Here is a 15,937-nt window from a genome sequence, read left to right as displayed (position 1 = left end):
TCTAGCAGTGCAGTTATCCAGGGTGTAATTTATAAATTAAAGGCAGGCAATTGCTTCCTTCTCTTTATCTGCCAGTTCTCAGAATTGGTCCCTCACATCCTGCAGCTGCGTTCACGTTTGTTTTTCCACTTTTCCGAGTGTGTGGATGTGAACATATTTGATGCGTTCGCCCGATTGCCATTGTCGCGTCCCTTCAAGGCCCCGCGGACCCACCCATCTGCCAGCGGGAGCCTCTCCGGTCAGCTCTTGACTTTTCGGCAGAGACGAGTGGTCCCTCGGAGCCGTGTCCCTGGTGTGACAGGGTGCTCTGGGCGCGTCATCTTCTGTTCCTGCCCCAGACCTGGACTCGGCCGTTTCTCCCAGGAGCGCTTGTGGCACTGGGCTGTGGCATGTGGAGACCACGGTCTGGCCCCTGGGACAGCTGTGGATTGGGGGTGGGTTTTGGCTTTTTCAGTGGGTGGAGCTGGGAGAGTTGTGGCAGACGAAATAGTTCAGGTGTGTGTGCTGACGCATCCTGTGACCCTTCACTGAGCTCTTCGGTCGTGGCTCTGATCTTCCACGGGCCGAGAATGAAAGAGCCACTTGCTTTGTCCCTGCTCGCAGGGGTCTCGGTGAGGAGGCTCCTGGAACGCTGTTTTGTCGGGGGTCCCGGGATGACATGTTCTTACCGCCAGATGATGTGGCTTATCGGCTCTGGGAACGGTACCACCAGCGGCACACAGGGGCTCGCTTGTTCCTTCTTCAAGAGAGAGAAATTGTCTGCGACTCAGTCACATTCACTCGACGTTTGCCCCAAGTCTCAACAGTCCGCTTCCAGAATGGAGTTGGCTGGGGAGGCGGGTGGGGGCACGGGAGGTGCTGCTCACGGAGACGGGGCTCTGTTGTGGGGGACAGAAGTGTTCCAAGACTGCGGTGGAACATGCTAAAAACCACTTGATTGTACACGTTCAACGAGTGAATCCTTTATGATATGTGGTTATGTCTGCATTAAACTAAAAACTTGGGCGGGGAGGGTCACATTCCATTCCAGCAATGAAAGCTGAGGACTCCCACTCCCACTCAGTACAATGTGTGTCTGTAAACCATTCTGTATTTTCGAGGGCTTGTTGATGTCCTTGGACGTGAGGCTACAAATCCTGACCTGCCCTGTCCACAGCCACGACCCTGATGTAGGTCTTGTCTCTCCTTGCCCGGACCTCCGCCCGGTCCCCTGGTCTCTAGGGCATCGTGTGAGCCACCTGTGGCCATCGCCCCCCCAGCCCTCACGCACTGCAGTGGCTCTCACACTGTGACAAAGCCCAGAAGCCCCTGGGAGCGGTTGATGGTCTGGCCTCTGGTCAGCTCACCGGCCCTCCCTCCTGCTGTCCCGTGGCATCCAGGACGGCCACTTCTCCTGTCTGAGCTCGTCCCAGACTTCTGTCCCATCAGGTTCTGTTCCAGTCTCTGTGGCTGCTCCACAAGTAACCCCACGCTTGGTGATTTGCAAGGACGCAGTGACGCTCACGAGTCTGGCTGGACAGCGACAGTATGGTTGGCCGTTTGCCGGGGCCCTGCCTCCCTCCCTCTTTCTGTGTCTTTCACCCTCTAGGTCCCTCCCTTTCTCTCAGTTGCTCCCGTGTTGGGGGGTCTGCTGGGAGATCTTCACGTGGCCTTCTCTTGTGGCCTAAGCTTCCTAGCTTCCTCGCGGCATGGCAAGCAGGTCGCAAGGGGAGCATGAGAGGGAACCAGGTGGAAGCCGTGTCTGTGCTCTGGTCTTGGGAAGCATGCGTCGCTTCTGCAGAATGGAGTGGTCACAGGCCCCCCGTAATCAAGGGGCGAGGACATGCACGCTGCCTCCGATGGGGACGATGTGGACACGTTGCTGAGGCTGTTTCTGGACCTCGGTGCCTGGAGTGGGTGTTCACAGATGCCTGAAAGTATGTGATTGTGGACGATGCCCCCTGGTCTCTCAGCCTGGGGACTGGCCCTCCTCCCGTCTGTCCTGCGCAAAGATGATTCTTAAGGTGTAGGCCTGATCTCACTACTTTCTAGCCGAGAAGCCTGAGGTGGCTTGACTCTGTCCTCCGGAAAGTCTGACTCAGGGCAGACTTCCCACCCTGACCCACACCCCCTACCAGCTGCTGCCTTTCCTTCCCCCATCATTGTGACCCGAGAGGCCCCCGGCCGCACTCTCCCGCTCCGGGCCTCCACCCTGGCCTTGCCCTGCTGCCTGGCGTGTTTCCAGCTTGTGTGCCGGGCACAATCAGGCCCGAGGCGAGAGGGGAGACGGCATGGGTGTGTCTGAACTGCACCGGAGCCACGGTGAGCAGTCCCTCCTGCGTCCCCTTCCTTCCCTCCCCTTCTACTTTGGGACCCTGATCTTTAGAGGAAGTGTCGGTGAGCAGTAAACTTGGCCTCAATCAAGAAACAGATGCAGGAAGCTGAGGAAGTCCAGCTGAGTCTGGCTATTCAGAGCCCAGCGGTTCCCGGAGGTGGTGCTGCTGGGTCAAGAAACCCTCAGGTGGGAGGGGCAGCAACTCCTGGTCAGCAGGGTCTGTGGACATGTGCCGTCCCCAAGCCCACATAGCCAGTCTGGCATTTTCTTTTAGCCGTTTACTTGCAAAATGTCCATTTGTAGGCGGAGCCTGCCTCGCCTGGGGCGGATGACACACACCTGCCCCCCGTTCTGTGGCCAGGTCCAGTGCCTGCCTGAGTCTCACTCTTCCCACCATGGAGGGACTCTGGCCGAGTCTTCAAGGGCCGCGGGCTGCGTCCTGGGCAGTGCGGAGCGGGGGGGACTCGGGTGGGGCTGGGCTCCCTCCAAACGGAGGCCTTGTGTGCTTGTCTTGGGTGCTGCGTTGGGGCTCAGGGAGCGGTCAGGGTACCGCGGTACCCCCGATATAACGGGCCGTTGCTTCTGAGCCGCACGCTTGGCCAGTTCACATGCTGCACTAGTTCCCTGTTCCCAGAGGGCATTTTGTTGAGTGTCCTCTGAAAACGGCTTTATCAGGCAGCCTTCTGAAGAGCTTTGACCTGGGACAGCTGTCTTGCAGTCAGAGCTTGTGTATGGACGAGCTTTTAGGGGAAATGGGGGTACCGCCTGCTGTCTCTGTCAGCAGAGCAGGCAAGCCGTGGGCTTTATGCCATCTCTGACCTTAGAAATTCAGTGAAAATGTGGTGACTTTTCGTTTTGGCCCGAGATTTCCTCCTCCTTCCCCGGGGACTTACATTGGAAGAGGGTAGGTTTGGAGGAAAATCACTCAGAAAGTAAACTTCCTCAAACTCAGACACCAAGATCTTGTCCTTCTTTTCCGGTGTTTCTTAAAAAAGGAAATGCAAAATGGACTGGGAGACACAGCCGTTTGCCCGTGTTAAAATCGGTCTGTTTTTCTTTTCTCTTCCTCCTTTCTGTTTTTCTCTCTTTTTAAATGTAGCTGCGGATACCCAGGATGAAGCAATCAAGCCCCCGCCCCGGCGGTCATATCTGGGTACGTACCACACCGCACGAGGCTGCCCGCCCGCTGGAGCCCCTGCTTCGTTCATTCTGTGCGGCTCTGTCCCCGCTCAGCCCTCACGGCCATGCTTGCCCCGCGCGTGCGCCTCATGGTACCAGTGCGCCCACGTCCCCAGCAAACTAACCAACACATAGCCTGCTACTGTTAAGCATGAACTAGTTCCTAGAAACCTGCCCATAGTGTGTGTGTGAGTGTGAGAGAAAGAGGGAGGGAGGGTAGGAGAGAGGCGGGGACAAGGAGGTGGTCGGAGTTCAGGTTTCCGAACGCTTTTAAGTCTGTTCTTTTTGCTGCCGTGGCGGACGGAATTGTTTTCTTGATTTCATTTCGCATTGCATGTGGCTATCTCCTAGAAATAAAATAGATTTTCATACGTCGATCTCGTATCCTGCAGCTTCGTGCGTCTCGTTTATTGGTGCTGTTAGCTTTTTAGTGGATACTTTAGGACTTCTGTATGTAAGATTACATCATCCGCAAATAGAGATACGCTTACTTGTTCCTTCCCAGTCTGGATACTTTTTCTTTTTCTTGCCCAATTACCCTAGAGTCCGAAATGGCTACAACGGTGAGCCTGGCCGAGCTGGTCTTGCTCCCGAGTTGAGTGAGACGGCATCCCTTTGCCACTACGTGTGATGTCAGCCGTGGGTTCTCACAGATGCCTCAGATTAGCGGAAGCAAGAACCTTTCTGTTCTGAGTTTGTTGTTTCGTTTGTTTGTTGTAGCCCTGAAACAACGTTGAAGTTTGTCTACTGCTTTTCTGTGTCTGTTGAGATGATCGTGTGGTTTTTGTCCTTTATTCTACATTGACTGATTTTTGTACGTTGAACCAACATTGCATTCTTGGGATACGTCCCACCTGACCATGATGTGTAACCCTTTTTATAAGATGCTGGATTCTGTTTGCTAGTATTGTGTTAAAGATTTTTGTGTCCATGTTCACAAGAGATATTGGTGTGCGTGCGTGTGTGTGTGTGTGTGTGTGTGTGTGTGATGACTGTGGTTTTAATATCAGGACAGTACTGGCCTCGTAAGGCAGGTTGGGGATGGGAAGTGTTCCCTCCTCTTCCATTTTCAGTTGTGAAAAATTGGTACCAATTCTTTATTAATTAAAGTTTTTTGAGGTGTAATCGATACATGACATCACTTTCAGGTGTATGTTATCGGACGTTCGTATGTACTGTATATGTGGTGAAGTACGTTGTGAAATGCGTGTGTTGTACATAGTGAGTCTAGTTGACGTCAGTCATCTGACATGGTTACAAGATATTTTCTTCTTAGGATGAGGACTTTTAAGATCTACTCTCGCTAAGCCACTTTCAAATGTGCAACACAGTATTGTTTTTTGTTTTTTTTTTTTCATGTTTATTTATTTTTGAGACAGAGAGAGACAGAGCATGAACAGGGGAGGGGCAGAGAGAGAGGGAGACACAGAATCTGAAACAGGCTCCAGGCTCTGAGCGGTCAGCAGAGCCCAATGTGGGGCTCGAACTCACGGACTGCGAGATCACGACCTGAGCCGAAGTCGAATGCTTAACCGACTGAGCCACCCAGGCGCCCCCACAGTATCGTTAACTATAGGCACCATTCTGTAAATTACATCCCCATGGCGGACTTATTTTGTAACTGGAAGCTTGTACCTTTTGACTACCTTCGCCCATTGTACCCATCCTGAACCCCCCACCTCTGGCAACCACCAGTCTGTTTTCTGCGTCCATGGGCTTATTGTGGCTTTGTTTTGTTGTTGTTGTTGTTGTTAGAGTTCCACATATAAATAAGCTCATATGGTATTTTTGTCTTTTTCTGTCTGACTTATTTCACTGACAATGCCCTCAAGGTCCATCCTTGTTGCCAATGGCAGAACTTCCTTCTTTTTTCTGGCCGAATAATATTCCACTGTACATATTTACATCACATCTTCTTAACCGACTGAGCCACCCAGGCGCCCCCACACCACATCTTCTTTATCCATTCACCTGTTGGTGGACACTTGGGCTGCACCCACATCTAGGCTACTGTAAATAATGCTACTGTAAACACAGGGGTGCACACATCGTTTTGAATTATTGTTCTTGTTTTCTTTGGATACATACCTAGTAGTGGAATTGCTGGGTCATGAGGAGTTCTAGTTTTAATTTTTTTAAGTTTATTTATTTATTTGGTGGGGGGGCGTGCAGAGAGGCTGAGAGAGAGAGAGAGAATCCCAAGAAGGTTCCTCACTGTCAGCACAGAGCCCGACATGGGGCTCAATCCCATGAACTGTGAGATCATGACCTGAGCTGAAATCAAGAGTTGGGCGCTGAACTGACCTAGCCACCCAGGCACCCCTGCCCTCCTTTATCCTTTATGATTGATTTCCTTTAGTTCTTTGAACATATTTATAATAACTGTTTTGAAGGCATTTCTGCTAAGTCTGGTAGCTGTTCCCTTTCAAAAGCAATTTTGTTTTTTATTTTATTTTTATTTTTCTTCTCTGTGCAGGCCACTTTCCCATTTCTTTGCATTTCTCAATGTTTTGTTGAAAACTGTATTGCAAAATACTGTAGCAATTCTAGTTACTGACCCCTGACCTTGGCTGCGGGGAGGCTTGTTTGCTTATTTGTTTAGTGACCTGGCTGGATGGGCGCTGTCTCTGCACCTCTCCTCCCCCAGCTGAGGCTGTGGTTGGTTGATGTACTTGGTCCCCTCCAAGCCCCGGGGTGATCTGCCTCCACTGCTGTCACGCTCATCTGTTAGCCTCCTCTAATGGCTAGCTGATTGCTCTGTTGGTTTTGATGACACGCTGGGGCGTGCACGGGTCTGGTCCAGTTGAGGCCAGGCAGGGGGTCAGGGGGTGTCTTGAGGGTAGTCTTTGAGAACTGCGGTGTCCCCAGGATGACTCTCCTTGGCTGTTTGTGTCTGGTAAATGTCGACCGGGTCTGTTTCCCTTGTTGCCATAGTGGAGCTTCCAGCTTCCTGTAATTGCTCAGGTACCAGATTCCCCACTGTTCTGTCAGCGCCCTTGGGCTTGAACTTGTTCATACTGTGTTCTAAGCAGAGGTTTTCCCTTTCGGGAGAGCTGCAGAACTGGCTGTTCTCACACCCCCCGCTTCCGGGACAGAACCTCTGAGCCCCTGCTCTGGCACCCGTGCTGGGGCGGCGTGCTGCTCCTCCCACCGTGGGACCCGTAAACCCCGTGAGCTGGGTCAGGACAGTGCCCTCTGTTGGCTGCGCCCGGGGTGGAGTGTCTATCCCGGTGGGCAGGGAGCCCTGACTTGTCTGCCCTTCTTGCCAGGAGCAGAGCGGGAGCCCAGCCAGAGGTGAGAAGAGTCTGTGCCCGCACTGGGAGCTCTGGCCGCCCCACCCGGGGTGGAGCTTTTGTCACGCGGGGTCATGTCTCAAACCCTCTTTTCTTAAGTAGACGTGTCTTCGTTGCTGTATGGCCATAGGACACTTTCCAGAGATTGTCAATGGTGGTGTTTTAGAGTTCACAGCCGTTCTCTTATTCTGCCAGGGAGAGCGTCTGCAGAGACCCTCACGTCGCCACTCTGTCCCATTCACTGGGTTACCCGACTGGAGCCCTGGCAGCCGGGATTACACGGGATGTTTTGGGCCAGGAGAGCACGGTCTGTTTTTATTTGGAGCTTCCCTGAAGGCTGGACTCGGGGCCTGGCCGCTTCTTGGTTGGCTTCGTGTTCATGTGAATAGGACATGTCCTCCGTTGAGTTTTTAGAGGTCGCCTTCAAACTGTAATTGTAAGTGAGGGTGCTGTTTTGACTTGGAGTAAAACGACGTCCCCGTCCCTCTGTGTCAAGGCCTCCCTTGCTCTTTCCCCCGAGTCCAGGGTGCTTGTGTGGAGAGTCACTGCTCAAGCACTTGTCTGCGGGACTGTTGGCCGGGGTGACCAGCCTCCTGCTGGACTGTTGGTGCAGGGCACGGGGCCTCAGCCTGTGGCCTCTTGTCCAGTGTAGGATGCCCACTAACCAGAAATTAGCAGCAAAAGAAAGAGCCAGCAATGCAGTAGGATAAAAGGAAAAGGCTGCTGCAGTTGAGGGGCGCCAGAAAGGCCAGCCCGTCACGGAACCCAAGACGGGCTCACCTCTGCTGGGGGGTCAGCCACGAGGACGTGATGGGCTTACTCTCTGAGAGCATTTTGCAGTGAGGGCCAGTGCTCTGGCTCACTGCTCAGTCGTGCTCAGCTCCCTCGGGTGGGTTGGGGCCTCTGGATCCCTGGATCTGTGTCTCACAGCAGCGGCCTGCTGGTCCCCTGGCCCGCCCGCTGGTCCCCAGGCCCGCCTGGTGGGGGTGGGTGTGGGCGGATGGAGTGAACCCCGGCTCTGAAGGCTGACGAGGGCGTTTGCAGTCCTACAGCCAGATGGCGCTGTTGTCTCTGCTAACCCTGCTTCCCTGTCCAGGCAGAGTGGTTGCAAGCCACCTCCTCCCCTGCCCTGTGGCTTCCCTCCCGCACAGCAGGAGCCCCGCAGGCCCCTGTCCTGAGCTTTCTCTGGTGGCCCCACAGGCGCCACATGCCCCCCAGAGCCTGGCGCCCCCCTATTCCTTGTTGGAGTGTGAGCTCGGGGACGTGGGGTCGTAGGTCAGGGCTGTGTCCCTGTGTCCCTGGATTGAGCGGGCACTCGGCAGGGTCACAGAGACAAGCACAGGTGCTTGGGCAGGGGCGGGGGACGGGGAGCTTCCAGGAGAGCTGTGTGGTGAGAGCTGAGTGTCTCTTTGACCCGGGGTGGTTTTGTTTTCACGGAGAGTTGATTTTTAAATATTTAAAAATTTTTTGAGAGACCGTAGAGTTAAGGTGGGAATCTGGTAGTGTGTTTTCGAGCTGTTGGAGAACAAGTTGCTGACTCGGTGCTTGGTGACACCCACGTCCTCCAGTGTTCCCTCTGGAAGGCAGGACCTGTGCCTCCACGGCCACAGCGGGGCCTGGTCCCACGAGCCTGGCGCCTGCGGCCTCACCACGCCAGAGCTGCCCTCGCCGTTGGCCGTCCGCTCCCAGGGCTCAGTTCCAGATCTTTGTCCTGGGGGTCCTGGGGCAGTTTGGCTGAAGGTCCCCCGTGCTTCCAGTGCTGGGGGGGGCCACACGGCGCTGTTCCACCGGCCCCCACGCCTCTGCGGGTGGTTTGTACCCGTTGGGGGACACTTTGAAAGGATGTAAAGAGCCCGTTCCCCCTCAGTCTTTCATCCTGTTCCCGTGTGTGATGGCCATGACAGGGACGCATGGCCTTGTGCCTCATTCACTGACCAAACCCCGTGTCTGGTTGGCCTGCTGCTGGGTCCCTACGTCCCGTCACCTCAGGGTGCCGCGGGTGTGTCCGGTGATCTGGACTCTGCCAGTGGGGAGCCGGCTGGGAGGGGGCGCCGAGGGAGCGGGGACCTGAGTGCAGGGAGAGGCCTGGGCTGGCCCCCGAGCCCCACCAATTTCTGTTCTCTTCATCAGAAACTGGTGATGGGCAGGTCCCCTGCTGGGCTCGGTGGGGTGGGGGGTTGGTGAGCTTTTAATCTCAGGAAGCAGCACAGCACGACTGCCATTGGATGGAGCTACGAGGGGTGAAGGCCACCTGCCGCCTGGGATGTGGCCCTGGCCTCGGGGATTTTGTTTGGTAGACTTTGTTTTTAAACGTAGCTGACGTTCAGTGCTCAGTAGGTGCCAGACGCTGTTGTAAGTCTTTTACGGGAAATCGGTCGTTTAATTTTCATGCTGGCCTATGCACAGTGTGCTGTGATTCCCCCATTTTACAGGCACAGAGAGGTTGGATCGCTAGCCAGGAAGGCACACAGCAGTAAGAGGCGGGCTGGGGCCCCAGAGCCATGTTCACAGCAGGACCACGCGTCCCCCCATCTTTGCTGGCAGCCTTGTGTGTGTTTGCTCCTGGGTCACCCTGGGGCCCTGCACTCTCCGATGGGTGGGCTCTCACCATAGGTGCAGCCCCCCCCCCGCCCCCCCATCTGCGTGTACTTCTGCCCTCGGTGGTTCTCCTGCCGGCTGTGCCCCCTTCCCGCTCCCGCGGGGACCCCAGCCTGTGGACCCCGGCCTGCCGCACACACCGGGGCAGAAGCCGTACAGTGTGGAGCCACAGCCTGTCTGCGGGATGGGGGCGGGGGGTTGTGTGCCCAGGCGCGGGGGACACCAATGGACCAGGCAGTGTGAGGGCCCACAGAGTGACCGCGACACGTGGGGCGCTCGGCTCTGTTCCTGGCGCCCACCGCGTGCAGCATGTTGTCTCTGTGGCTGCTGTACGAGGCCCTCTGGGAACCTGCCTTCCCCCCTTGGGCAATGGCCCTGCTCGCTCTGTAGCTGCCTGCCACGCGGGATCAGGGCGTCCTCTCCTGTAGGACAGAGCTAGCAGCCCTGGCCCGCCCAGCAGCTCAGCCCTGGCTGGCCCGCTTTACTTTGTCACGGTGTGTGTCGCGGACCCTGGGAGCGCCCCTGTACCCTGGAGGGCAGCCCTCCATTCACAGCCTCCCCTTGGTTTGTGGGCATCTGGGGGCAGGGGCCGGGGAGGCCGGGAGCTGGGGTCCGGGACCAGCCACGGTGGCCGGAGCCCCCAGCATTGTCCATGCCGCTTGGGGCACATGGGGGTCTTTTGAACGTGGCTCGTGTGGAGAGCCCGTGGCTGTGTGGTTCACAAGACTTTCTCCAACAGCTTCTGGTTGTGGTTGTGGCCTCTGGTGCTGGGCCTCCCTCTACCTGCGGCGCCCAGGCCTGAACCCTGGGCCCCCGTGGTCTCTTGCAGTGTTTTTCCAGCAGGAAGGACTTTGCCTGCACCGGCGGGGACAGGCCACACGGGGGTGCTGGCGGGCTTTGAGGTCTGGGAGGCGCAGGGACCGCTCCAGGTTATGTAACTGTTCCGTCATTAATGGGGTCTGCGATGGAGCCCTAAGAGATGACCCGAGAGGGCGGGGGGTCTCCTCCTCAGGGAAGGCTGGGGTCTCTGCTGCTCTCGTTCCCTGGGGTGGAATGAGACAGCTGATGAGGCACTGGTTCTCTCAGCAGCCTGACCACCAGCTGCCTCCCTGGGGTCAGGCCACAAGCTGCGGGGCTGCACTTGGCCTTGGTCCCTGCCTGGCCAGGCCCTCTGTGACCCCACGAGGCCCGGGGCTGTGTGGAGGGGCACCCGGCCCCCTCGGTGGCACGCTGGCTTTCCTCAGCCCTTGGCTGAGAGACAGGAGGTGAAGCTGCATTGGCAGGATCCCGTGACAGCACGTGGTCTCCGGGCCACCGTGGAGTCCCTCAGTCATGCGGAGGCCGGTGGCTGCCCCTGCCCCACCGGGGCACAGAGGAGGGGCGCCCTGCCCCAGTGGGGGTGCAGAGGAGGGGCCCCCTGCCCCGCCGGGACACAGAGGAGGGGCCCCCTGCCCCAGTGGGGGTGCAGAGGAGGGTCCCCTGCCCCAGTGGGGGTGCAGAGGAGGGGTCCCCTGCCCTGATGGGGATGCAGAGGAGGGGCCCCCTGCCCCAACGGGGACGCAGAGGAGGGGCCCCCCGCCCTGGTGGGGATGCAGAGGAGGGGCCCCCTGCCCCGACGGGGATGCAGAGGAGGGGCCCCCTGCCCCGACGGGGATGCAGAGGAGGGGCCCCCTGCCCTGGTGGGGGCACAGAGGAGGGTCCCCTGCCCCAGTGGGGATGCAGAGGACGGTCCCCTGCCCCAACGGGGGTGCAGAGGAGGGGCCCCCTGCCCTGGTGGGGACGCAGAGGAGCTCCCCCCCCCCCCCCGCAGTTTGTTCAGTGGGAACTCCCACAGCAGCTGTAACAACCTCCTTTTCTCTGTGAAATGTGTCTTCGTGATCTGAGAGTGGAGTTAGTGCATGGAGGTTGAAGAAGGGGGTCTGTTATTTAAAAAACGTCTCCATGTACAGTTTATATACAAGAAAATGCTCTCTTCTAGGTGCGCATGCCCATCAGGGTAGTCACTGGGGGCACTAGAAGGGGGTTTTGTTTGGTTGGTGGGGGTGGTCCCTGGCGCCTGCCCCTCCTGTGTGCCGTGAGCTGTGTTTGCCCCTGGGGAGTGTAGACCGCGGGAGCCAGATGCTGTTCCTGGTTTCTCATCGTTGGAGGAGCATCGGGGCAACTCCTGCTTCTATTGGCCAGTGAAGTGTTGGGATTCGAGGTTCTTGGGGTCCCATCCAGCTCGAGGGACTGTAATTCCCATGTGGTGGGTCAGAGGGCCCAGGGCCAGAAGGACACTGACCGGCCTCCTCGTCCTTGTGCTGGGCCCACTGGACCCTGTGGTGAGGGAGATGAGGTGCCATACCGCACACACACCTGTGTCGGTGCCCAGGGCCCCCTGGGTTCCTCTGAGACCGCGGCCTCCTGGCCGAGCACCTGTGTGCATGTCTCGGGAAGAAGGCGTGTGGGTGGCTTCACCACGAGGGCTGCCGAGGGTGGGCCGAGCTCGTTCTGTGCCCGTGGGTCTTAATTACCAGATGGCGTGACCTCATGGGGCAGCGTGGCATCCTGAGGCGCTGTGAGGTTAGGCCCTGTCTCAAGGTCACACAGCTGGGGTGTGTGCATGCCCGATGCTGGCGTGGTGTCAGCACTTGTGAGGGACTGGCCGTGACCCCAGCAGCAGGGGCTCCTCCCCGGGACACCTTTTCACTGGAGCTGGCTCTGCGCGACCCTGGCTGTTCCCTGGGGACGTGGCCAGGTCTGTAGGCCTGCCGGGGGGCTGTGGCGAGGAGAGGGCATCCGTGTAAAGGACTTGCCTGGTGAGGAAGAGGAAGGGGTCGGTAGAAAGGACTAGAGTTTGCTCTTTGGAAAACTTCACGGGTTCAGGGTCAGCAGAGGGGAAAAGGAGCTGGGGATTCCTTCCACCTCTCGTACCGTCTGCGGCTCGTGTGGCCACTGCACGGGGCAGGCTCCTGCAGTGACTCTGGGCCATCTGTGGTCACCTCGGCCAAGGCGATGCTTCCATCATCAGGGTGACCGTCCGGGCTGCGGAGGGAGTCCACTCCCGCAGTCAGAACAGAACTGACTCTAATTCTGGAGCCCTCGGCTGTAAAAAATAGCTTCTGTGCCTTCTCACACCACACTTGATGGATGGTGGTTAGAGTCAGTCCCTGGGAAGCCTTCTCTAACCTGATCTCCTGCCTCAGGGGAGGCCAGTAGAGACAGGGGGCTGGGGACAGAGGGGGTACTAGGGGACAGAGGGGGGACTGGGAGACAGAGAGGGAGGCTGGAGACAAAGAGGGGGCTGGGGGACAGAGGACTGGGGTCAGGGGGGAAAGTGAAGACAGATGTGGTGAGGCTGGCGATGGGGGGGCTTGGGTCTGTCTGAGCTGGCCTTGGGGGAGGGGCTGCCTGGGTGAGGGTAGGGAGGTGGTCTGGTGTGGCTGAAGCGTGTAGTGTGTGGGGCATGTGGGGTGGGGGTGTGACAGTTGAGGGAAGGCTTTACCACTCAGCCTGTCTTCTGGGGGGGGGGGTCCGCTGGGGGCTTGTGAGGCAGTTAGTGTCACCACGGCCCCTTCGGGCTCCGGTAGGAAACAGCTTCCGGTACAGCTGTCTGTTCGCATCTGGAGCCAGCATTGCGATGTTTTTCCTGCACTTTCCTCCTGACTCACGAGCTTCCTCAAAGTGCCTGCTCTTTTCACGTGCGGCTTGCTCAGCATCCTCTTAGAAAGACCAGATCTCTTTCGTCGCCTTTGGAGCATCAGAACGCCAGCGGGTGAGAAATCGGGTCCCTGTGCCCATCAGGACGCCATCTTCTGGTGCAGATTCCCTGTCCGTGTTCTCCAGACGGTGAACCTGGAGGGGGTGAGGCTGAATGGGAACCCTCGTGGGCTGCGGGCAAGGAAGGGGTCAGTCTGCCAACCCAGGGAAGCCACTGCCCTGACAGGTAGGGACTTCCAGACGTTTAAGTAATGAGGAATCCCTCGTGGCTATCAGCCGTTCTCTGAGCAGCAGTTAAGGGGCAGGGAGGGCTGACCATGGCTGGGAGGAGGCTGGCCTGTCCTTCGCCCTGCACACATCTGTTCAGCGCTAAACTCCTTGCTTTCAAGTCTTGTCTAGAAAACACCCTGTGGGACCTAACACATCCCATCTTGGTCGGTGTGCAGGTTGTAAAAATGCTGAGGGGGTGTGACTCGGGTTAGCCCTCCCGTGTCCTGTCCCAGCGCCTGGAGCGCGGGCTCCTTACCCGCACCTCTCCCGGGACACTCACTGCAGGTGCAGGGGTCACCTCGGGGGCTCCTTTTGAAGAGTGGGGCTGCCTTCCCCTGTGCCCGGGTACAGCACCTGTTTTTCCTGAGAGGGAAGCCAGAACTCTCTTTAAGTTTATTTTAAAATTTATTTTAGTATTTATTAATGAAATTGTGTGGACATAGGAATCTCTCAGAAGTGTAGAAAAAGTTTGGTTCTATCTGATACAGATCAGGAATCTGTACTTTTTAAAAAGCATCTTCTGTGTTCCTCATTGCAAATCTCATTTCATGCTTTCTGTATTTACCCAGTATTATCCTCGGCTGACATTTTTGCTTATCTAGTTCCCACTTTTCTCTCCCTACCGCTTGGTTTAATTCACTGCAATGTATCAGTTACACCTGATGGGTTCATGGGTTGCTGAATTTATTTTAAATGATCCAGGATACAAAGGACAGCACCTTATACTTGAAGTTTAAAAGAAGTATTTTAACTCCAGCATTAGAAAATATACTTACTAACGTGGCTGTTTATATCTGTATTTTTCTCTATAAAATATCATATACATTAAAACTATTTTGTTCACTAAAATTTGTCTTTTGAGGTATAATTCACATACCATAAAATTTACCCTTGAAATTTTCTTGAGATAAAATTCACAGCAAATTCACCATTTTAATCACCTTAAAGTACACAATTCAATGGTTTTTAGAACCTTCACAATGTTGTATTATCATCGCCACTATCTAATTACAGAACATTTCTTGGGGCACCTGGTTGGTTCATTCAGAAGAGCATGTGACTTTGGAGTTTGAGTTCAAGCCCCATGTTGGGTGTAGAAATCACTTAAAAAAAAAAGGTTTAATTATGGAACGTTTCCATCACCCCAAAAAGAAACCCTATCCCTCCCAATTTCCCCCTGACCCCAACCTTGGGAAACCACTCCTCTGTTTTCTGTCTCTGGATTTGCCTGTTCTGGATATTTCACACAAGAGAGTCATACCGGATGCAGTCTTTTGTGACTGGCTTCTCTCACTCAGCACCCTGTTTTCCAGATTCATCCATGCGGTAGCGGGCCTCAGGGCTTCGTTCCTTCCCAAGGCCAAGCCAGATCCGTTATATGGATAGACTGTGTGTTGCTTATCCATTCACCCATCGGAAGACATTTGGATTCTTTCTACCTTCAGGGATAATGCAGCTGTGAATACTCGTGTACGAGTCTGTACACGATGCATGTTTCAGTTCTTTGGGCACGCACATGGGAGCGTTGCTGGCCACAGGTAGCTCCGTGTTCAGTCATTTGAGGAACTTCCAGAACGTTTTCCGATATTCCCACCAGCTGCACATTACATTCCCAGTTTCTCCATGTCCTCACCAAGAGTGTTTATTGTCGTTTCGTTCCCGTCATAGACGCTGTGAAGTGGAATCTCAGTGACGCTGTGACTGCACTTCCCTGACGACCTGGGATGCTGAGCATCTTTCCATGAGCTTCTTGGTCATTTGTGCGTCGTCCTTGGAAAAATGTCTGCTTAGGTCCCTTGCCGTTTCCTAAACTGTGTTGTCATTTTATTGTAAATCATATATATTCAGAAGGAATGTTTCTTCTTCAACTGTCCTGGGAATGCTGAATGATGTTTATTTTATAGATCGTTAAAAGTGTTCAGTTTTTATTGGTGCTGCTGTCTTAGGAGATAAACCTGGGATGTGTGCGTTTTCCCCGGCAGCAGCCCTCAGTCTTCCCCGGGGTCTCAGGATAACTGCCTTGGGACCGGCTCGGTGCCAGGAGGGGTCAGGTGGTGGAGACTGAGCTGCTCTCTGGGGTCCCCTGGTGACGGCCGTCACACTGAGGAGGTGCTGAGCACACGCCCAAAGGAGGCTCTGCTAACTTCTGGAATCCAGAAGGCAGAGGCAGTGGACGAGGCCCCTCTGGCCTCAGGTCCCTCATTGGGGAGTCGGGCCCAGGGGCCTGATGAGCCCCAGAGCTTGGCGCTCTGTGCACACCCCACTCCCCTTGCCCTTTGCGGGAGCTTTGGCCCGGGAGGGGCTGACACACGTGGCCATCGGGCTGGCCCTGCCGGGCCTTGCCGCGTGCCCGTGATTGAGGCTCTGCGGCGGAGCCCTTTGCCGCCGAGCGGTTCGTGTGTTTGCAGGTGGGTGACGCTGTGGTGAGAGCACTAGGGCGCTACCAGAGCTCCAGGTCGGCTCGTGTGCACTGTGCGCACGCTGCTGGGTGTACTAGTGCCCGGGGCCGCTGCCCTCATCGCGGCTTCCGTGGGTGCCATTTTTATGTTCCTTCAAGCTTCGGCTGTCTTGTTTTGTTTCCTTA

General features: G+C 56.1%; 1 protein-coding gene across 6 annotated transcripts in view; it reads left to right on the top strand.

Annotated features, from left to right (window-relative positions):
- SLC66A2 (solute carrier family 66 member 2) overlaps window positions 1-15,937 on the top strand; it is a 51,321-nt gene that overhangs the window by 12,565 nt on the left and 22,819 nt on the right. For 4 of the 6 annotated variants that reach the window (XM_053206093.1, XM_027069232.2, XM_027069233.2 and 1 more), the window contains exon 4: window positions 3,414-3,467. The exons of the other annotated variants lie outside the window; for them this stretch is intronic. In XM_053206093.1, the coding sequence (XP_053062068.1) occupies window positions 3,414-3,467 (54 nt within the window). The remainder of the gene's footprint in view (window positions 1-3,413; window positions 3,468-15,937) is intronic. 6 annotated transcript variants of the gene reach the window in all.

This window comes from Acinonyx jubatus, chromosome D3, assembly GCF_027475565.1.
Source record: "Acinonyx jubatus isolate Ajub_Pintada_27869175 chromosome D3, VMU_Ajub_asm_v1.0, whole genome shotgun sequence".
Classification (NCBI taxonomy): domain Eukaryota; kingdom Metazoa; phylum Chordata; class Mammalia; order Carnivora; family Felidae; genus Acinonyx; species Acinonyx jubatus.
This window is presented reverse-complemented; position numbering and strand designations above follow the sequence as displayed.